Source organism: Somniosus microcephalus, chromosome 8 (genome assembly GCF_052327205.1).
Source record: "Somniosus microcephalus isolate GS21.2 chromosome 8, FLI_Smic_1.0, whole genome shotgun sequence".
In the NCBI taxonomy this organism is placed as follows: domain Eukaryota; kingdom Metazoa; phylum Chordata; class Chondrichthyes; order Squaliformes; family Somniosidae; genus Somniosus; species Somniosus microcephalus.
Genome location: NC_140994.1, coordinates 218637182 through 218661316, shown reverse-complemented (window position 1 = coordinate 218661316; position 24135 = coordinate 218637182). Strand labels below are relative to the sequence as shown.

Sequence of the window (24135 nt, the reverse complement as noted above, 5' to 3'; positions counted from 1 at the left end):
ATCCTAACCGCCAATCCACTATCACAGAACCATCTCCTGAATCTAACAGAATTAGACACACGAAATAGGAGCAGGATCAGGCTACACGACCCCTGGGCTCGCTCCGCTACCCACAGGGCCATGACCGATCCGAACCTAGACTCATGTCCAAATTCCCTTTACTTCTAGGAAACTGTCTATTTCTGTTTTAAATTTATGTAATGATGTAGCTTCTACAGCTTTTTGGGGCAGCATATTCCATGGACCTACCACCCTCTGAGTGAAGTAGTTCCTCCTTGTTGAGTCTGTGTTTTCAAATGTAGTTGTGCTGAATAACAGGACACAGACTATAGAAGTAATTAAACAGGTCTTTAGTGATTGAGGGTCAGGGCTGAACTGGGATACACTTTGCTCCACAGGGTTTATATACCGGCGTGGTCACCACCAGTACTACAATGTACAGGAGCCATCAAAAGTAGTCCATCACCTTAAGGTATCCTCTTAAGGTGGTACAGGTTACATACACTACAATTCCTCCCCTTTTAGCTTAACAGTGTACACCCCAAATTAAACATTACATGGATAACATATATACAATTTTCACACAAAACTGTTCAAAGATTCAGTCTCTGAGGAGGCCTCCTGATCCGGGCTGGATAACGCCTTTCAGGGGTCTCTGGTTCTCGTTGCTGGGGTGACTCATCCACTTGATCTCCTATGGATTGAACATCATCATGTACGTTCGAGTCTGAGGTAGATGCTACAGGCTCAATCAGTTCACAGATCACAGAATCACAGATCACAGAAACCCCACAGTGCAGATAGAGGCCATTTCGGCCCATCGAGCCTGCACCGACACATATCCCACCCGATCCCCATAACCCCATGTATTTAATCCCCCTAACACTAAGGGTCAATTTATCACAGCCAATCAACCTAACCCGCACATCTTTGGACTGTGGGAGGAAACCGGAGCACCCAGAGGAAACCCACGCAAACATGGGGAGAATGTGCAAACTCCACACAGACAGTCACCCGAGGCCGGATTCGAACCCGGGTCCCTGGCGCTGTGAGGCAACAGTGCTAACCACTATGCCACCATGCTGGTGTCTCTGCCGTAGACATGGGGTCGACCCTTGTTCTCGATTCCACTAGTTGGTCAGCATGACGTCGTATTACGTTCTCTCCAACGTCTACCGTGTACATCAAGGGTCCTTGTCGTGCACGAATTGTTCCAGGTTGCCATTTATCATCCCTATAGTCCCTGGCCAACACTGGTTGTCCTATTTCAAAACTACGAGTGGCCTTGTTATTTACATGCTGGAATTGCTTGTTTTCGACTTCCCTTCTCACATTGGGTTTTAACAAATCCAACCGGGACCGCAACCTTCTGTTACAGAACATTATGGCAGGGCTTTGATTTGTCACTGCATGCGTGGCGTTTCGATACGCCATCAGGAAATTGTCCACCTTGTGTTGTAGTGGAATATGGTCTTCACTCATGGCCTTTATCGCCTTTTTGAACGTTTGTACAAATCTCTCGGCCAACCCATTTGTAGCCGGATGATATGGGGCAGATGTATAGTGTTTCACCCCATTCTTTTTCATGAATTTCTGGAATTCTTCTGACACGAACTGTGGTCCATTGTCTGAACATATTTGCTCCGGCAACCCATTCCTTGCAAATATGGTTCTTAAAACTGCGATCGTCTTCTCAGAGGTAGTGGTCGACATCTTAATCACTTCTGGCCATTTAGAATGTGCGTCTACTGCTATCAAAAACATGGAATCCATGAATGGACCTGCAAAGTCGATATGCACACGTTGCCATGGGGTTGAAGGCCATTCCCACGGATGCAGCGGTGCAATTGGAGGTGCATTTTGAACTTTTTGGCACCCTGAGCAGCTTTTAGTCAGATCCTCTATTTGTTTGTCGATACCTGGCCACCACACATAAGCCCTAGCAAGGCTTTCCATCTTGACTCCCCCCAGATGACCTTCGTGCAATTCTTTCAGAACTCTCTCCCTTAATTTAGGAGGAATAATCACCCTTGTTCCATACATCAATGTTCCTTGTCATACGGACAGCTGTTCTCGCCTGGCCGAGAATGCTGGTAACAGTGGTTCGCCATGTGCTGGCCATCCCTTCACTGTCAAGTCGTAGACCCGAGACAGTGTCGGGTCATTTCGGGTCTCTCTCTCAATACCCGCATTGGTGACTGGTAAGCATTCGATGATGGTCGAGTGAAATATCTCGACAGGGTCAACTGCCGGTGCCTCTTCCGCTGTAGGTAGTGGCAGATGCGACAGCCCATCAGCATTACCATGTTGCTTTGTACCTTTGAATTCAATATCATATTGATGTGCCCCTAGGAAAAGGGACCATCTCTGAAGCCTCTGCGCCGTCATTACCGGAACACCCTTCTTAGGGTTGAAAATGGAAACCAACGGCTGGTGATCTGTCAGCAGCGTAAACTTTTGGCCTTGCAGGCAATGGTTAAATTTCTTAACTCCCCACATGAGGCTGAGAGCCTCCCTATCTATCTGAGCATAGTTGCACTCAGCGGGGGTCAATGATCTGGATGCGAACACGACTGACCTTTCCGAGCCATCTGGAAACTTATGTGAGAGCACTGCCCCAATACCATATGGAGAAGCATCACAAGCTAAGCGAATAGGCAGTGTTGGGTTAAAGTGAGCCAACACTTCCTTAGAGGTGATCAGTGCCTTGCTCTTTTGAAAAGCCCACTTACAATCATCGCTCCACTTCCATGGTATTCCCATTTGCAAAAGGGTGTTTAGCGGGTGTAACACCGTGGATTAATTTGGAAGAAACTTGTGGTAATAGTTAACCAACCCGAGGAACGACCTCAACTGGGATACATTTTCCGGTGCAGGAGCTTTTACAACAGCTTCGATCTTGTCAGGTGACTTATGGAACCCCTCCTGGTCAATGACGTGGCCGCAGTACGAGATTTGCTTTTGAAAGAACTCACATTTCTGGCGATTAACTCTGAGCCCATATTCTTTCAATCTGATGAGCACCTGCTCCAAATTCGCGAGGTGATCCTTATCGTTATCTCCTGTAATCAGGATGTCGTCCAGGTAGCATTGTGTGCCTGGGATTCCCTGCAATACCTGCTCCATGGCCCTTTGCCAAATCGCTGAAGCCGATGCCACTCCAAAAACCAGTCTATTATACCGATATAAGCCCTTATGTGTGTTGATCGTGAGGTACTGGCGTGACGCTTCATCAACTTCCATCTGTAGGTACGCCTGCGCCAGGTCTATCTTGGTGAGGTGTTTCCCGCCAGACAGCAAAGCGAAGATATCTTCAATCCGCGGAAGCGGATATTGCACCGTGTGAAGAACTGGATTAACAGTGATCTTGAAATCGCCACAGATGCAAACCTTCCCAGGTTCCCCCGGCTTGTTGCTCAACGAACGCTTCATGACAGGAACAATGGGTGTGGCCCATTCGCTCCAGTCCACCTTGGACAGTACCCCTGAACATTCTAGCCCTTCCAGCTCTGCTTCCACAGCAGGTCGTATCGCATAAGGTACTGGTCTGGCTTTGAAAAATTTTGGGTTTGCATGTTCTTCAACCTTGATGTTTGCCGTAATTCCTTTCAGTGTTCCCAGTCCCTGTTGGAACACCTCCTTAGCATCGTCTAATATTTTGGACAGTCGTTTAGGTTTGACGTCGTCCTCCTTACAGGCATCTACAGTCAGTGCTTGTATGGAATGCCAGTCCACATTTATTCTCCGGATCCATTCCCGTCCCAGTAGTGGCGGACCTCCATCAGGTAACACATACAAGTCCATTTTCTGACTTTCTTTACCATTGTAGACCACATTTACTTTTATCTTTCCTTTGGGGTATACTATTTGCCCCGTGTATGTTTTCAATACAATCTCCGTATCCCTCAGGGGAATGTGCGAGAATAACCTTTTGTAATCTTGCTTATTCATGACCGTTAATGCCGATCCAGTGTCCAATTCCATCTTCACTTGGACTCCTGCTATCCGAAGCATAACCCAGGTAGTTTGGTGGCCTGCTGTGTTACCCACATTATGTACTTTTAGACAACCCAGTTCCTTACTACTGGAGGCTGAATCCATCTTCTGTTCATCCGAATTGTTCTCTGTCACCTTGTGTACTTTTTTGTACTTCTCCTGCGGTGACTTTTTGCTGCTGGTCTTCTTTCCTGACCGGCATACTCTCGCTATGTGACCAAGTTTGCCACATTGCCTGCATTCTTTATCTTTGAACCAGCACTGGTTCTGGTCATGCGTTGTCCTTCCGCAACGATAGCACTTTACTGCGCCCAATGCCATTTCATTGGTGCTGAATTCCAATGGCCTTTGCTGTATTTCTGCAACGCCGCGTGCTGCTGCCTCGTGCGATGCTGCAATGCTGAAAGCTTTGTCCAGCGTAAGATCCTTTTCCTCTAGCAGTCGCTTCTGGGTTCCTTCCCTTAGGAGCCCACACACAAACTTATCTCTCAGTGCGTCTGCTAGTCCTGTACCGAACTGGCAGTACTTTGATAACTTGCGCAGTTCAGTTAGGAATTCAACGTTGCTTTCTTCTTTAAGTTGAATTCTTTTGTAGAATTTAAATCGTTCCGCTATCAGCAGCGGCGTGGGGTTTAAATGCTCTTGCAGGATAGTGACAATATCCGCGAAACTCTTCCCTACCGGTTTGTCTGGTGTTACAAGGTTCCTTAATAACCCATACGTCTTCGCACCCATCGAGTTTAATAGGGTTAGTGCTTTCTTATCATCCGGTACCACATTCGTTGTACATTAAACTTTGATGCATTCCACATAAGTGGCCCAATCTTCCACATCGTTATCAAAAGCAGTGATGTTACCCGTTTTTGGCATCCTTGCTGAGTTTCCTTTCCCTTCGGATATGATTATTATTATTATTTTTTTTTTTTCAAGATGGCGGCTTTTCCCGTGCTTGGCGGCTTTTCCCGCGCTCGTCTTCTTCCCCCGCCGACTCAAAATGGCGATTCCCGCGCTGTTGCCGTTCACGCCTCCCAGCGGTCCTTTATTTTCCCCTGCGCTGCTGCTCTTGTTCCCCGCCACTCCCGCGGTCCTTGTGGTCATAAACGCTTTTCTGGCTGCTGCGCGTCTCTGCCCCGATTGCAGTCCGGCCCCTGACACCGGCTGCGGTCGTGTTCTCCGCCCTTTTCGTTGCTTTCCCTCCCCTTCTCTCACTGGCAACTCGGCCGACTTCCCCCCCGTGCCACTCGATCGGGCTTACCCGCCGCTGTCGTCGAAGGGATGTTCACTGATGTTTGACTTTGTGTCCAGAACCCAACCCGGGTTCCCGATGGCCTCCCGTGCGATGCAGTGCTCAGCAGGATGTTGAGGGTGGATGTCCTTGTTCGACGCCCGTTTCAGAGGACGAAGCTTCCTTTGATGCAAAACTGCCGCTAGGTAAGATCAGACTCGTCGCCACTGTTGAGTCTGTGTTTTCAAATGTAGTTATGCTGAATAACAGGACACAGACTATAGAAGTAATTAAACAGCTCTTTAGTGATTGAGGGTCAGGGCTGAACTGGGATACACTTTGCTCCACAGGATTTATATACCGGTGTGGTCACCACCGGTACTACAATGTACAGGAGCCATCAAAAGTAGTCCATCACCTTAAGGTATCCTCTTAAGGTGGTACAGGTTACATACACTACACTCCTCATCTCAGTTTTGAAAGAGCAGCCCCTTATTCTAAGACTATGCCCCCTAGTTCGAAACGACTCATCGCCACTGTTAAATCTAGATATCTTTAGGTAGTGTGTCCTTCAAATAATCGACAGAGGCTGCAGATAACAAACAACAGGTGTTTACTGGATGAGGGTTGCTCTAAAACTAAACAGTACAGTGCCCTACTCAGGGTATATATACAGGTGTGGTCACTGCCGGTACTACAGTATACAGGAGCTGTAAAAGTAGTTCTCCCCTTAAAGGTACATACACTACAGTTCCCATTTTCACATTTAATTAAAATTCCCTTCAATAAAGCATTTGCAATAAAAATGTAATTTTTAAAAAATAATTTTAAATATTTTAATCCAGGCCAAAATTTACATAAACTAATTTTAATTTTTTTGTGCATGATTTTTTATTTAAAATGTTTTAATTTAAGGTTTATATTAAACCTTACGCTATTGAAAGCAGGCCCTATGCCTGCTTTTACCAGGCGTAAGGATTTTGTGGGCATTTGCTGGGCAGTAGTAGGGCAAAGATCCCAAATTTGTGCCAGCAAAAGTGATTTTTGGGTCAGTGCGGAAGATCCCTTGACAGATTGCAAGTTCTGGGTTTTCGCGCATAACTGTCCTCGTTTTGCACCAACAATAGCATTTAGGATCCACTTTTGCACTGTTTACGATGGCGCAAAGACCTTGAATTTCCTCAGTGATTTACACCATTACACCTTTAGAAAAAGATATTGCATCTATCTCTAAAGGGCGATGAGTGGAAGTGTCCTGGGCAAACTTATTTGCATTACCATTGATGCAAGCATTGACGTAAAACCAGTGAAAGCAGCTGATCCTCCAGGAAACTTCTGTACAGCCTTTTAAAACGTTCAGCCTCTCCCTTTCAGCAGCGCTCTGGGAGGTAAACAGGTAAGTCACAAATGCTGCATTCTCTTTCATTTCTTTCTCAAATTAGCTCATGGCATATCTTAAAAATATCTCAATTATATTATGATCAGTCAAATGCCATCTATGCCCAAAGTGCAGCAGGGCAGAGCTACAGGAGAAAGATGGAGAACTGCTCTGATGAAGAACTCCAAGCCCTCCTGAAAAAAGGTTGAAGCCAGGAGGCGCAGACTCCAGGGTCAGCAATCCACCGAGCAGGCCAGGAATGGCAGGAGTGCTGCCTGGAGGGAGGCAGCACCGGCACTGAATGCCAACTCCCTCACTCCCAGGACTACAGAACAGTGTCAAAAGAAATTCAATGATTTGACCAGGGCTGGCAAAGTAACACACCTACCGTGCTCTTCATTTCCTCCCTGGGCACCACCACAAGCTCAGCTGGAGGAAGAAGAGGACCTGAAGCTTTTCTCCCACCGAATAGCTTGTGCAGATGATGATGAAGAGAAAGAGGAAGAGGACTAGCCCAAGCCACACTTCCACCTGATTCATCCCACTATCGCTTTCCCAACACCAACCCTCCCATCCCCACCTCCCTCCCCCACCACCACACCCGCCGGATTGCCACCTGCATCATTTCCTCCCTCCCAGGCACCAACTCAGCAAATTTCACCAGGCAGAATTCGATCATGGTAGTGCGGAATTAGCACCAGGTGACTCACTGAGGCATGGTAAGTGGGTGAAAATGTGCCCCCCGCCCCAATGGTGGTTGAGAAGAAAGATGCCTATTGATTTAGAGTTGTAAGACCCAAAGCTCATGGGCACTCAACTGAAAAGAAAGGTTTGAGGAACATTATACTTGCGTGCAGGCTCTAAGGACAATCATCCAGCAGGTGCAGTAACTGGCAGGTGTAACTCTCAAGTCTACAGCGCTATTTTGTGCAGTGATCCACAGCTTGTTCTTGGCCCCTCTGTGCCTCGTTTGGTTAGTCTTGTTTTCACGTGCTTGGCATGAATAGTTCATATTATTAACAGCTGATTTGTCAGAACAGTATTGTCTGTATTCCACATGGTAATTTACCACTAATGGCAATTGAGATGTCAAATCAGGATACATTGCAATAGCTGAATAATTAACTTAACAAACCAGAATTTAGGTCATTTAGCCCCAAAGGTTTCACCTCATAATGTCAACATACCACAAACTATTATTACTTACATTTTTATCTCATTCAACTATGGCATCTGAATGCATGTAGGCCTGCTCTGTTATTCTCAATAGTGATACATAGGCGGAATTTTCAGGGGGCAGTGCGGGCGGGATCGGAGGCGGGTCAGGTGGGAAATTTGAAAACAGTCAGAGTGGGTCGGGAACCCGCCGTCATCCCACCCCCATGTGCCTTTCCTTCGGGCACGTTTACCAGTACGGCAGCGACCCAACTGGCAGAGGCAGGTATTGGATTTGTCCTGCTTTTTTCTGACCAGGACATACCTGGGCAGTGTTCCACATTGTTGGATAGATGCCAGTGTTATAGCTGTACTGGAACAGCTTGGCTAGAAGTGCGGCTAGTTCTGAAACACAGTCTTCAGCACGACATCCGGGATGTTGTTGGGGCCCACAGCCTTGTCTGTATCCAGTGCACTCAGCCTTTTCTTGATATCATGTGGAGTGAATCGAATTGGCTGAAGTCTGGCTTCTGTGGTGGTGGGAACCTCAGGAGGAGGGCGATATGGATCATCCACTCGGCACTTCTGGCTGAAGATGGTTGCAAATGCTTCAGCTTTGTCTTTTGTACTCATGCTGGGCTCCTCCATCATTGAGGATGGGGATATTCATGGAGCCTCCTCCCCCCATTAGTTGTTTAATTATCCACCGCCATTCACGACTGGATGTAACAGGACTGCAGAGCTTTGATCTGATCTGTTGATTGTGGGCTCGCTTAGCTCTGTCTATCGCATGCTGCTTCCACTTTTTAGCATGCATGTAGTCCTGTGTTGCAGCTTCCCCAGGTTGGCACCGCATTTTTAGATACGTCTGGTGCTGCTCCTGGCATGCTCTTCTACAGTCCTTATTGAACCAGGGTTGGTCCCCTGGCTTGATGAAAATGGTAGAGTGAGGGATATGCCGGGCCATGAGGTTACTGATTGTGGTGGAGTGCAATTCTGCTGATGGCCCACAGCACTTCATGGATGCCCAGTTTTGAGCTGCTAGATCTGTTCTGAATCCATTCTATTTAGCACAGTGGTATTGTCACACAACATGATGGAAGGTGTCCTCAGTGTGAAGATGGGACTTCGTCTCCAATGACTGTGCATGCTCTCCCCTATTAGCTTTCCTCCCACTCTATTTACTTCATCTCACCCTATCAACATGTTAGCTATCTCTGTCAAATCTTGCACTCTCTGGATTCTAATAAGACTTTGATTCTTATGGTTACAACTGAGTGGCTTGCTAGGCCATTTCAGAGGGCAGTTAAGAGTCAACCACATTGCTGTGAGTCTGGAGTCACATATAGGCCAGACCAGGTTTCCTTCCCTAAAGGATATTAGTGAACCAGATGGATTTTTATGACAATGACTGTGCAGTGGTCACTGCTACCAATGCTGTCATGGACAGATGGATTGGTGAGGACGAGGTCAAGTAGGTTTTTCCCTTGTGTTGGTTCTCTCACCACCTGACGAAATCCCATCTTCGCACTGAGGACACCTTCAGGACTCGACCAGCTGTGCTATTGAGCCACTCTTGGTGATGGACATTGAAGTCCCCCACCCAGAGTACATGCTTTGCTACTTTCAGTGCCTCTACCAAGTGGTGTTCAACATGGAGGAGTACTGATTCATCAGCTGAGGGAGGGCAGTAGTTGATAATCAACAGGAGGTTTTGTTGCCCATGCTTGGCCTGAAGCCATGAGACTTCATGGAGTCCAGAGTCAATGTTGAGGACTCCCAAGGCCACTCCTTCCCGGCTATATACCACTGTGCCGCCACCCCTGGTGGGTCAGCCCTGTCGATGGGACAGGACATACCCAGGGATGGTGATAGAGGAGTTTGGGACTATTGGCTGAAAGGTATGATTCTGTGAGTATGACTATGTCAGGCTGTTGCTTGACTAGTCTGTGGGACAGCTCTTCCAATTTTGGCACAAGTCCCCAGATGTTGGTGAGGAGGACTTTGCAGGGTCGACTAGGCTGGGAGTGCCATTGTCACGTCTGTAGACCAAGGTTGATCTGTCCAGTTTTATTCTGATTGTTTTTGTAGCTTTTTTTTTACAACTGAGTGGTTTGCTAGGGCAGTTAAGAGTCTGGAGTCACATATAGATCAGACCAGGTAAGGATGGTAGATTTCCTTCCCTAAAGGGCATTAGTGAAGCAGATGGGTTTTTACGACAATCTGATAGTTTCATGGTCACCATTACTGATACTAACTTTTTATCCCAGATTTATTTAATTAACTGAATTTTAATTCCCCAGCTGCCGTGGTGGGATTTGAACTACACATCTCTGGATCATTAGTTCAGGCCTCTGGATTACCAGTCCAGTAACATAACCACTATGCTACTGTTCCCTGATATATGCCACGTAGCTGTATGGTATGTAATTCTGTCAACAGGTTGCTGAGATGTCCCCCTCTCTCCATCTCCCACCTCAAGCTTTTCGCCCACTCCCGAGACTTCCAGCGCAGCCTCCTCTGCTGTTGTGAGGGTCGCAAATGATGGAGGCCCACCTCCAGTTCTATCCCTCTCCCGACGATAGCAAAATACTGCGGATGTTGGAAATCCAAAATAACAACAGAAAATGCTGGAAAAACTCAGCAGGTCAGGCAACATCCGCGGACAGAAATTTGAGTTGACGTTTCGGGTCGAACCATTCCTCAAAACTGGAAAGAAAAGATCTATCCCTCTCCCTCTTATTTTACTCTCTCTTCTCCTGCAAGGAGAGAAAGAAGAGAAGGTTGAGTGAGAGTGATGGAATGAGTGTAAGGAATGGATGGGTTACATCTTTAGAGGGAGACTATGATGGAGTGGGGTGGCAACGCCAAGTGGGCTCCTTGTATGTTGTTAGTTGGTATGATTGTATTAGGATGAGGCTGAGTGTGAAGGGTGGCTAGTAAGATGGGGATGTGATAATGTAGATAGAGAGAGAGGGATAGGTGGAGGTGCAAGGTAAGTTGGTGAGAAATGATGTGCAGGAGTAGGGTTCAGAAGGCAGAGTGATGGGGATATGATAAGAGGCACAGCAGAATGAAGTTGAGTGTGGCTTTGTGCTCAGCCTTCCAGATCTAATAAGATCATTGAAACGTTTGCGGCACTGCACCCAGGCCCTCCTGAACACATCCCTGCTGTGGACCCCCTCTTTGGAATTCTCTGCCCCAGAGGGCTGTGAATGCTGAGTCTTTGAGTATATTCAAGGCTGAGATAGATAGATTTTTGGACTCTAGGAGATTCAAGGGATATGGAGATCGGGTGGGAAAGTGGAGTTGAGGTCGATGATCAGCCATGATCTTATTGAATGGTGGAGCAGGCTCGAGGGGCTGTATGGCCTACTTCTGCTCTTATTTCTTATGTTCTTATGTTCTGCAATTTGGAGCCAGGCTCTTTATGTCTCCTGGGGAGGTCTCTTCCACCCATTGGAAGGGACGAGGAGCTCCCTGCGTGCTTTGACTCCCTCCACAAGCATATGCCTCTGTGCAGCCATCTCTCCAACTGTTTGGAGCAATGAAAACCTCCAGTGTGCTGTCTGCACACTCCTAGATGAACCTTCAAATGCAATATGGCCATGGCCCCTTTAAATATACCGGCTGAAAACGCGTCATGAATGTGACGTTATCAGACCCGCACAATTTAATTGGGCCAGGTAGCATGCAGGGCGGGCTTTAATAGGCTCCATTATCAGAAAGTCATTTCTGCAGTGGGATGGCAGCAGCAATGGGATCGCGATGCGCCATGCCAACCACCCGCACCCGACCCACCCAGGTACAGAAAATTCCGGCCATAATATTTACTTTTAATATTGAACAAATATATAAAGTGGCATTTCTTAGCGCTGTCAACAACCCCTTCCATGATGGAAGGTGTCGTCAACAGTACTATCAAGCAGCACTTACTCACTAATAACCTGCTCACCGATACTCAGTTTGGGTTCTGCCAGGACCACTCGACTCCAGACTTCATTACAGCCTTGGTCCAATAATGGACAAAAGAGCTGAATTCCAGAGGTGAGGTGAGAGTGACTGCCCTTGACATCAAGGCAGCATTTGACCAAGTATGGCATCAAGGAGCCCTAGTAAAACTGAAGTCAATGGGAATTGGTGGGGCGGGGTGGTGGGGGGGTGCGGGATGGGAAACTCTCCACTGGCTTGAGTCATAGCTAGCACAAAGGAAGATGGTTGTGATTGCTGGAGGCCAATCATCTCACCTCCAGGACATCACTGCAGGAATTCCTAGGCCCAACCATGTTCAGCTGCTTCATTAATGACCTTTCCTCAATCATTAAGTCAGAGTTGGGGATGACTGCACAGTGTTCAGTTCCATTCGCAACTCCTCAGATAATGAAGCAGTCCTTACCCACATGGACAATATTTGGTTTGGGTTAATAAGTGGCAAGTAACCTTCGCGCTACACAAGTGCCAGGCAAGAAGAGAGTCTAACTCCAAGAAGACAGAGTCTAACCACCGCCCCTTCACATTCAATGGCATTGCCATCATCAAAGCCACCACCATCAACATCCTGGGGGTCGTCATTGACCAGAAACATAACTGGACCAGCCACATAAATACTGTGACTACAAGAGCAGGTCAGAAGCTAGGTATTCTGTGATGAGTGACTCACCTCCTGACTCCCCAAAAGCCTTTCCACCATCTACAAGGAACAAGTCAGGAGTGTGATGGAATGCTCTCCACTGGCCTGGATGAGTGCAGCTCCAACAACACACAAGAAGCTCGACACCATCCAGGACAAAGCAACCTGCTTGATTGGCACCCCATCCACCACCTTAAACATTCATTCTCTCCACCACAGGCACATCGTGGCTGCAGTGTGTACCATCTACAAGATGCACTGCAGCAACTTGCCAAAGCTTTTTCGACAGGACCTCCCAAACCCATGACCTCTACCACCTAGAAGAACAAGGGCAGCGGACACATGGGAACACCACTGGCTCCACATTCCCCTCCATGTCACTCACCATCCTGACTTGGAAATATATTGTCGTTCCTACACCATCGCTTGGTCAGAATCCTGGAACTCCTTCCCTAACAGCACTGTGGGACTGCAGCGGTTCAAGACGACGGCTCACCACCACCTTCTCAAGGGCAATTGGGATGGGCAATAAATGCTGGCCTTGCCAGCAGCGCCCACATCCCATGAATGAATTTTAAAAAAATTCCAGTTTACTCAGTGTACTACCAAACGCTGGAAAATACACTGAAGAAAAGTGTCAGAAATCAAAGTTTCCTGGTGTGGCTTGGTCCCAGATTCCATCTAGGAAATTAATTTTGCCACCTCAGTGCTCACTTCCCCCTTCAAAAGTTACTGCAAAAATTGTGGATTTAGTGTTTTTTTCCTGTAATTCAGCTGATGGAAGATTGGGCACAGCTACAGCTTCAGCCATGACAGGTTGGGGACCCACTGCACTCTCGTTATAATTACTTCTTTCTGCCTATAATATGTGAGACCTTTAGGATTCAGTTTTCACAGAAAAATACAAAATACAATCTCACAGCACGGATAAAAATCCTAAAATCCAATTTAATAAAAAGGATTTAACTTATTCAATCACCTTGAAGCAGCAGCCTTGGTCCTAAGCATTTATTCAATTGTACAGTGTTTAAGTGACCAGCATTTTAGGGGCTGTGTCAACCTCTGCAAAATGTTTTGTAAATTTGCATGCTTGCTGCATCTCTGTTTTCAGTCTATGTTTTAATCTCATTCTTGTTGATCCCTTTTGCACCTCATGACATTATGTGACTGAGAGGGCAAGTAGACAAATGACTTGCTTCAGCGACAATAAATGCTGGCCTTGCCAGCGATGCCCACATCCCATAAACAAATGTAATACCCACTGGAAATGTTATGTACGCTAAGTATGGTTAGCAATCTTTAACTTAGACACTGTATTATCATTGTTATAAATCCTTGGGTTAAAGTTGCCCATGTGAAGGTACGGCAAGAACTTTTAAGGACACAATGTGACTAAGAGCAGACTTTCCATAATTCTGCACCAGTATCAACTGTTGCAGACAGTGAGGCTGCGCAGTCTCCAGGCAGAAACCCCAGGAGGAAGGGGTGGAGTCGGGTTTTTTTGAGCGGGAAACGGGAGCGACTGGAAGAGAAGAGGGCAGGAGCTTTGAAAAGAGGGCTCAGGAGGCAAATGGCTGCCGCATCCCGTCCCGGGCTTCCAAACTCGGCCGCCGCCCTTCGTATTAGTAGCTCTGCATCCAGAACTCAAAGTGGGATTCAGTGATCGTGAAGAGAATTCAACGAAGGGGTTCGGAGTCGTAAGTCTTGCAGACATTATACATACCATGAGCTCCAACTTAAGCACGCCAACGAAAGAGTGCACTCGAATTTGGACACAGGGACAGATTCTCCTTTGAATCCATATAAATGGAGAATGTATGTTTATTATGTCTAGATTCATTTTAATGTATGCAAATGTCTAATTTAGGTCATTGACCCGTAATCTTCTTATACTGTCTGACGTTAAAACTATAAAGTAAGATAATTAGAATTAAGCCATTGTAGTAGTGATCTCCTTACTGGACTATAGAATACTGTCTACAACAGAGACCACATCTCACATATATCTAGAGAACCGTGAAGGGGTTACACGAATAAAAAAAAAGTGTGTTTCTTTGATCCAACCATATGTGTTTACTGTAGCCCGTTGGCCTTTGAAGATGGAGTCTCACTGTCACTGAAAGTTAAATGGTGACACCAGCAGGGCAATTGGCTTGGGGGAGTTTCTGAGTCGTAGTATATTTTCTGTAGAGATAGTCATTAATCCAAGAGCCACCTCTTCAGGTTTTATTCATCTGTTTTCACTGTTGGTCTCAGTAACTCCTTTATGCCAGTAATCCCCAATAAGATTATTAGCATTCAATCTTTAAAAAGCACTAGTTTTGTGAAAAAATGCTTGGCCATCCTTTCCTTGTTTGGGGAGAGAGAGGAACTGTGGATAGTGTTATGATGACAATGTAGAAATGAGCCAATTATGCATTTTAACGCAATTTATTTAATTGTTCTAGTGTAATAAGACATTTTCTACTAACATTAGTGGATGTGGCCAAAACGGTGTCACAGCAGCCACACGTGACTTGTCAGCAATTTCTATTGAACAACACTGACATAAGTGAGAGAGAAAATCCAGCAAAAAAAAATAGGAAAAAGTGTTTTTCTTTAATAAAAACAATTTTACAAGAAGAATTTATCATTTTGTTGCAGGATGATTCTAGCAATCGGATACTATGGCCTGTCTTTGAACACGCCCAATCTCCATGGTGATGACTATTTGAACTGTTTCTTCTCCGGTGCCACCGAGATTCCGGCTAACGTATCGGCTTGGATTTTTCTCCAGAAGCTTTCCCGCAAGTTCAGCGTTTCGGGCACACTTTTATTCAGTGGAGTTGTCCTGTTCTTTATCCAGCTCGTACCTTCAAGTAAGTTTTTACAATGCATCTAGAATTATCCTCGCCTGTCTTCTGTTAACGAACATTTTAAAGCAACATTTCATGACAAATTAAAATATCCAGGTGGTGTCATCCTGCAGAGGTTTTAGCATTCTGGCTCACTTCTCCATTACCATTCTTAACCCCTCCACTGCCTCTGTACTGTCAGACCGTTTATTCATCAACCAATACTGGATGAGCCCCAATTTCCTCCAGGTAAATATTCAAAAGATCAAAGCCATCATCTTCTGCCCTTTGCCACAAAGTCCATACTCTTGGTACTGACTCCATCCTCCTCCTTGGCCACTGTCTCAGGCTGAACCATACTGTTCAAAACCTTGATTACTTATTAGATCTCGAGCTAAGCTTCTGACCACATATCTTCTCCATCACAAAGACCAGTTATTTCCACCTCTGTGACATTGCCCATCTCTGCCCCTATCTCAGCCCTTCTACCACTGAAGCCCTCATTCATGCCCTTGTCACCTCCAGACTTGATTACTTCACTGTTGCTCTGGCCAGCTTCCCATCCTATACCCTCTGTAAACTTCAGTTCATCCAAAATATTGCTGCTCGTATCCTATACCACACCAAGTCTCACTTGCCCATCGCCCTTTTCCTCGCTGACCAATATTGGCTCCCAGTCCCTAATACATCAAAGATAAATCTCTTATCCTTGTAATGAAATCCTTCCATGGCCTCACCGTTCCCTAACTCTGTAACCTTCGCCAGGTCTCGAACCCTCCCCCCGCCCAACCTCTCTGTTCATCTGGCCACAGTTTGTTATGCATCCCCCACCTCTTCACTCCATCATTGGCAGCTACGCCTTCAGCCACCTAGGCCCACGCTCTGAAATTCATTCCCTAAACCCCTCTGACTCTCCATTTGCCTCTCGTCCTTTAGGACCTTCCTTAAAACTCACTAGTTTCACCAATTTTTTTCCCTAATCTCTCCCTCATCAGCTCAGTGTGTATTTTTTCAGTAGGTCTCTGTGAAGCAGCTTGGAATGTTTTTTTTCTCTTTTAAAGGTGCTATATAAATTCAAGTTGTTGTTGGAAGGGAAAGTAACCTGGCCAGCATGGATGACACACTGTTATTCAATGTGCCTCACTTACTCCAGTCAAGTACTCAAAACACCAACATTAAGGGGGCTAAATTCGGTTGGTTAGTGCTGCCCGTTTGCGCCTCCAGGGGGCGCTAACCACTTACCGCCCATGTACAGCAATTGAAGCACCACTCGCGATATTCGGCCGCCGGTTAGTGGCAGCGCTAAACAGTAGCGCCACGGTCTCCTGCGCCCGGAGATCGTGACATCATCCATGCACGCAGTGCCCCGGTAGTACCCCGAATGTGAAACTGTGTCGCACCCCCTTCTCCAGCACCTGGTAGCAGGAATGACAGCTACAGGGGCACAGTGCACAGTCAGCTGGGAGCTGGGGGAAGCATTATTTAAGGGCGCACATTTCCTATGTTCTCCCATCCGCAAACTATTCTGCCTACGCACGCTCAGAGAGGGAGAAACGCATTTGGAGGGATTTCACACTTCCACACCTGAGGGACTGTTGCTGGGCAGGGAAACTTATCAGGTTCCCATTTCTGTTACCTTTGCTGCAGCAACACTTTGAAGATTTAATGGGGGCTGTAATGGCACAGGGGCTCGACCTCCAGCTTCATCATTGGAGGCAGTGGAGGCGGAGAGAGATAGTGCAAAACTTGGGCAGAGGGAGGAGGGCCAACAGGCCTCTCCACACATAAGAAACATAAGAACATAAGAAATAAGAGCAGGAATAGGCCACTTGGCCCCTCGAGCCTGCTCTGCCATTCAATAAGATCATGGGTGATCTAGGGCTCAAAGCCACTTCCCAGCCTGCTCCCTGTAACGATATGCAGTAACATGTCAGTCTAGAATGCTTCACTAGGTGTAGCTGTTTGTTTTAGTAGTGGGCTACATCTATATGGGTTGTCTTGTTTTAACACGAGGCACTGGTCGAGGGTGTCAAGATGGCTATGGTATACAAGTCAACATGGCTGAATAAATGACTAGCACAAGCTAGCTGTTCATAATAAAAACGTCTATTTATTTATGAACATAACATGGTACCAGGAGTGGTAATATCTGCTGAATATTGCGAAATGCGACATGGAAAATTTGAATCCACCGGAGGGTTTGAAACTCACGGGGAATGTCGACTGCAATTGGCGGACTTTCAAACAACAATTCAAACTCTACATTGCCGCCATCGGGTTTGGTACAAAGCCAGATGCAAGGAAAATAGTGTTGCTGCTCATGGTTGCAGGCCTGCAGGCGATAGAGGTATTTAATACGTTTGTATTTGATCAAGAGGAGGACAGAGAAAAAATGGACGACGTGCTAAAGAAGTTTGATACACATTGTTCTCCCAAAAAGAACGAGACCTATGAGAGGAACGTGTTCCATTCACGGACACAGCAGCAAAATGAGACTTTTGATAGCTTTGTGACCGATCTGAAACTGAAAGCACAGACATGTAATTTCTCTGAGCTGAAATCATCCATGATTCGTGACCAGATTGTGTTTGGTATTCATGATAAAAAGGTCAGGGAACGTCTGTTGAGAGAAAGCGAACTAACATTGGAGGATGCTGTGACAATATGCCATGCCAGTGAGCTAGCTCAGCAGCACGCAAAGACTTTCAGTGAAATTAATAATTGTGTAACTGTAGTGAGTGGCAGTGCAGCTGTCGGCGCTGTGTCCTGCAAGGGGAAGAAACGTGGGCAGAACAGGAATGCAAAGCAATCGGAGGATGGAACTTTCAATTGTAAACGCTGTGGTTACCAGCACCAGTCAAGACAATGCCCAGCGTTTGGGAAAATGTGCACAAAGTGTAATGGAAAGAATCACTTTGCCAGACAATGCTTTTCAAAAGTAAAAACAAAGAAAGAACATAAAGTTAATGCAGTAAAAGAGGACACTGATTTAAGTGAGACATTTTTTGTGGGAATGGTGTCATGTGACAATATAGAAAAGGATACAGATAATGTGCAGCCCTCAGGAATGGACAATGCTGAACATAAAGTTAATGCAGTAAAAGAGGACAAATGGATGATGCCACTGCAGGTAAATGGAGCATTAGTTACATTGAAACTAGACACTGGGGCAAAAGCAAACTTAATCAGCATGAGTGACATTAAAAATATGAAAGAAAAGCCCAAAATACAGAAAAAGTCAGTACTACTGAAGAACTATAATGGACAGAAAATAGATAGCTTAGGTGTATGCAGACTTAAAGTGACAGTCAAAGACAAAGTGCATCATCTCATGTTTTCTGCTGTGGCTGAAGGCCTTGATTCACTACTAGGTGACAAAGCTTGTGAGGACATAGAACTGGTCAAGAGAGTATACCGTATGAACTGTGCCATAAGCAGACCAGATGACTCAATGGATTCTGTAGTGAGTAATTTCCAGGATGTGTTCAAAGGATTTCGAGTTCTACCATTCACTTACAAGATCCAGCTAAAGCCAGTGGTACATGCTCCACGGAGGGTTCCAGCACCCCTGCGTGACCGGCTCAAGAAAGAACTGGACAGAATGACCACACTAGGAGTCATCAGGAAAGTCAAAGAGCCAACAGACTGGGTTAACTCCATGGTATGTGTAAAGAAAAAGAACAATGATCTAAGAGTATGCATGGATCACAAAGCTCGATGCCTCACAAGGATTTTGGCAACTAAAACTGGATGAAGAGAGCACCAAATACTGTACCTTCAACACACCATTTGGCAGGTATTGTTTCCTCAGAATACCTTTCGGGATAATATCTGCATCTGAAATCTTTCATAGAGCGATGGAACACATAATTGAAGGTCTGGAAGGAGTTCGGGTCTATGTTGATGACATCATCATCTGGGGCTCCACACTGAAAGAACACAATGAGAGACTGACTAAAGTGCTACAGAGCATACGCTGGAATGGACTGAAGCTCAACAAAGCCACGTGTCAGTTTGGCGTCCAGGAAGTCACTTTCCTAGGAGATAATCTATCTGGTAAAGGAATAGAGCCAGATATGGAAAAAGTAAACGCCATACTCAACATGCCCTGACCCACTGACAAAAAAGGAGTGCTACGCATCATGGGGGTGATAAACTTCATTGGAAAGTTCATTCCTAGCTTGTCAGCCAAGACAGCCTGTCTGCGAGACCTGCTACATAAAACAAATGAGTTTGCATGGACAGAAAGACTTGAACAAGAGTGGATGAACCTCAAAACAGTGCTGACAACCACACCTGTACTCACCTTCTTTGACCCAACAAAGAGAATCAAAGTGTCAATGGATGCATCAAAAGATGGCCTAGGCGCGGTCTTGCTACAAGCAGAGGGTGAAGATTGGAAGCCTGTTGCCTATGCCTCCAGGTCTATGACTGATTCTGAGTGTCGATACGCCCAAATTGAAAAGGAATGTCTAGGCTTGGTAGTTGGACTAGAAAAGTTCCATGGCTACATATATGGACTTCCCACCTTCACAGTTGAGACAGACCACTGCCCACTGGTTGCCATCATTAAAAAAAAACCTGAATGAGATGTCTCCAAGGATTCAACGACTCATGATGAAGCTGCAAAGATATGACTTTGAACTGATCTACACACCAGGCAAACACATAGTGTTAGCAGATGCACTATCCCGAGCACCCATAATGAGTCATGTGAGCTCTACTGAGGAAGACGTGGATGTTCATGTGAGTATGGTCACTGCTGCGCTGCCCGAGTCAGACACAAAATCAAAGCAAATAGCAGAAGAAACAGTAAAAGATGTTACAAACATTCATCATGGTTGGCCAAAAGGTTCCTGTCCAAAGTACTATCACATCAGGTCAGAGTTGAGTGTCGCAAGTGGACTATTACTAAAACAGAACAGAATAGTCATTCCACAGGCTCTATGTGGAGACATGCTCAAAAGGATTCATGAGGGACACCTCGGAATTGAAAAATGCAAAAGGAGAGCAAGAGACACTGTTTATTGGCCTGGAATAAATAAGGACATTGAGAACATGATAGGCAAATGTGAGACATGTCAGAAACACCAAAACAAACAAGCAAAGGAACCAATGATAGTAGCTGACTTACCAACAGCACCATGGCAAAAGGTTGGTATGGATCTTTTTCATTTGAATGGTAAAGGCTATCTAATAGTGATTGACTACTATTCTAACTATCCTGAGATGGCGCTGCTCTCAAGCACATCAGCAAGCAGTGTCATAATGCATGTTAAATCCATCTTCACCAGACATGGGATTCCCAGGATTGCCGTTAGCGACAATGGTCCGTGCTTCAACTGTAAGGAGTGGCAACAGTTTGCAACACATTATGACTTTCAGCACATCACATCCAGTCCTCTGTATGCTCAGTCGAATGGTAAGGCAGAGAAAGGTGTTCAAGTTCTCAAACAGCTACTGAAGAAAGCAACAGAAAGCAAGTCTGATCCTTATCTCGCCCTGCTGAGCTACCGAGCCTCCCCTTTAGACTGTGGTTCTTCACCTGCTGAACTCCTAATGGGTCGCAAGTTGCGCACCACGCTACCCTGCTGTGCAAAAGAAAAGCAGAGTAAGGAACTGAGACAGAGACTTCAACTGTTAAAGCTGAAACAGAAATCACACTATGACAAGTCATCCGAAACTATGAAACCATTGACAAGGGATGATGTTGTCAGGATTGAGGATCCAATGCATGGAACAGGAAAGCTACAGTTCTTGAGGAAGTAGGACCAAGGTCATACACTGTTAGAACTGAGGAAGGACAGATTCTCAGGAGGAACCGCCGTTCCCTCCTGAAAACACAAGAAACTATCCAAGAGCAAATCGATGACAATGCCGCAACTGAATCTTGTCACTCACCACCAGAACAATCTAACACAAACACACATACAGGCTCTCATGCAAACACATCAGACTTACCTGTGCTGAGAAGATCCACACATGAAGTAAAAAAGCCTGATAGACTTAATCTTTGAGTACAAAGAAAACTATAATAAAAGAATGAAAAGCTTAGAGTTCATAAAGTAAAGCTTTGAAGATGTGTTGACTGTTGTGAAGCTGTTTACAAAAAAATGTTTGTGTTGTTATATAAAAAAACAAGTTCATTCAAAGGTTTATAGAGCACTAACAAAAGTGTTACTGTTATCGTTTTTCTTGAAAGTTGATTGATATTGATTTTGTTTAACCTCAAAGGAAGGGGGATGTAATGATATGCAGTAACATGTCATTCTAGAATGCTAGACTAGGTGTAGCTGTTTGTTTTAGTAATGGGCTACATCTATGTGGGTTGTCTTGTTTTAACACGAGGCCCTGGTTGAGGGAGTCAAGATGGCTACTGTATACAAGTCAACATGGCTGAATAAATGACTAGCACAAGCTAGCTGTTCATAATAAAAACGTCTATTTATTTATGAACATAACACTCCCCATAACCCTTATTTGGTGACTGTGCCTCCGAGTTCTAGATTTCCCCATAAGGGGAAACATCCTCTCTGCCTCTACCCTGTTGAGCCCCCTCAGTATCTTATATGTTTCGATAAGGTCACCTCTCATTATTCTAAATTCCATTGAGTATAGGCCCAGCCTGCTCAACCTTTCCTCATAAGTCAAACCCCTCATCTCTGGAATTAACCTACTGAATCGTCTCTGAAGTGCCTCCAATGCAAGTATATCCTTCCTTAAATAAGGAGACCAAAATTGTACACAGTACTCAAGGTGTGGTCTCACCAATAGCCTATACAGTTGTAGCAGGTCTTCCCTGCTTTTATCCTCCAACCCCCTTGAAATAAAGGCCAACATTCCATTTGCCTTTTGATTGTACTGTACCTGCATGCTAACTTTTTGTGTTTCATGCACAAGGACCTCCAGGTTCCTCTGAACTGTAGCATTTTGTAATCTCTCTACATTTAAATAATAGTTTGCTTTTTTATTTTTCCTGCCAAAGTGGATAACCTCGCACATTGTACTCCATCTGCCAAATGTTTGCCTACTCACCTAGCCTGTCTATATCCCTTTGCAGATTCTTTGAGTCCTCTGCACAACTTGCTTACCCACCCATCTTTGTATCATCTGCAAACTTGGCTACATTATACTCAATCCCTTCATCCAAGTCATTAATGTAGATTGTAAATAGTTGGGGCCCCAGCGCCGATCCTTGTAGCTGTAGTGTATGTACCTTTAAGAGGAAATATGTTTTTGAAGCCCCTGTATATTGTAGTACCAGTAGTGTCCACTCGGGTATATAAGCCTGTGTAGTGTCTTGTGTTGTTAGTTCACTTCCAGACTTTGTTCAGTAAACACTTGTTAAATCAACTCCTGCATTCCGTGTTTCCATTAACACATGGATCGAACAGTGGCGACGAGTTAGAAACGAACTTACCTGCAATTCGGCAGCACCTCAAGGGGATCGATTCCTCAGACGAAGGTCGAAGCCAGAAGCAAAAAATAAAAAAATAACTCGAAGAAACTCGAAAACGAGGGCCAGGCTTGGTCTCCAGTCTGTGGTTTCCCCAGCTAAACGGGTTGGTGGCAGGTAGTGCACTGATCCTTCCTAGGCTGCGGCGGGCTAGAGCTCGATCGGGTGGCTCTGCAACGGGGCCGGGCAGCGAGTCAGGAAGCAGAAGCAAAGAGAGAGAGAGGGTGGAGCACTCAGGGCGCAGCCGGTGCTGCAAAGCAGGTCGGCGTTCGGACCGAGCAGAGGGAGGGGAATGTCCCAGAGTGTCCGCTCCACGACGGGAACAGTTCTCCAAGTAACGGAGAAACTATTGAAGCGATATATAAAAAAAATATAGAAATACCGCAAAAAGCTGCAGGTCGCAATGGGAACCGTGGAGAACAGCGTTGGCAGCAGCGGCAGTGGCGGGAAAGCGCGGGAGGCGCCATCTTAACTCGGCGGGGAAGAAAGAAAAGCGCGGGAAGCGCCATTTTAGATTTTCAAGATGCCGAAGACTGGCAATATTACTGCTTTCGATAGTGATATAGAAGATTGGACCACATATGTGGAAAAAGTGGAGTTATATTGCAAGGCGAATGAAGTGGCGGATGATAAAAAGGCATCGGTACTTCTAAATCTGATGGGCGCAAGGACATACGGGCTGTTACGAAACTTGATCACTCCAGCCAAACCGATGGACAAGAATTTTAGGGAGATTGTTGATACCTTACAGGAGCACTTAAACCCAACACCACTGCTGATAGCGGAACGATTCAAATTCTTCAGGAGGAATCAGCACAAGAATGAAAGTAACGCTGATTACCTCACCGAATTAAGAAAGCTGTCAAAGCACTGCCAATTCGGGGCAGGACTGGCAGATTCTCTACGAGACAAATTCGTCTGCGGTCTCCTAAGCGAAGGAACACAGAAAAGACTACTTTCTGAGAAAGATTTGACACTGGACAAGGCTTTCAGTGTGGCTGTATCATACGAAGCAGCAGCAAGAGGAGCTGCAGAGATACAGCAAAAGCCACAGGACTTCGGCACCCATGAAATGATACGCGGTTTTGAGAGATGTTATCGCTGCGGCAGATCCAACCATGACCAGAAGGACTGCTGGTTCAAGGACAAAGCATGCAGGCAATGCGGAAAGATGGGACACATTGCACGTGTATGCAGATCTGGAAAGAAATCCGCTGACAGTAAAAAGGTCAATAAGGAAAAGTACAGAAAGGTACAAATGATGACGGACAGTAGCTCCGAAGACCAGAAGAGCGATAGCGACTCCGGAAACAAGAGACTAAGCTGTCTCAAATTACATAATGTAATTGCCAAAGAAGATTACCAGACCATTTGGGTTACCCTCACGATAGCGGGGTCCCCAGTCAAAATGGAGCTAGATACAGGATCAGCTCTGACCGTCATGAGTCGACGGGATTACGA

The 24135-nt window shown here is 45.7% G+C and overlaps 1 protein-coding gene across 1 annotated transcript in view; it reads left to right on the top strand.

Moving 5' to 3' along the window:
• Positions 1 to 24135, top strand: part of LOC147114107 (organic cation/carnitine transporter 2-like) — a 317180-nt gene that overhangs the window by 209943 nt on the left and 83102 nt on the right. The window contains exon 7 of the mRNA XM_085995727.1: positions 15028 to 15242. Coding sequence (XP_085851853.1) covers positions 15028 to 15242 — 215 coding nt within the window. The remainder of the gene's footprint in view (positions 1 to 15027; positions 15243 to 24135) is intronic.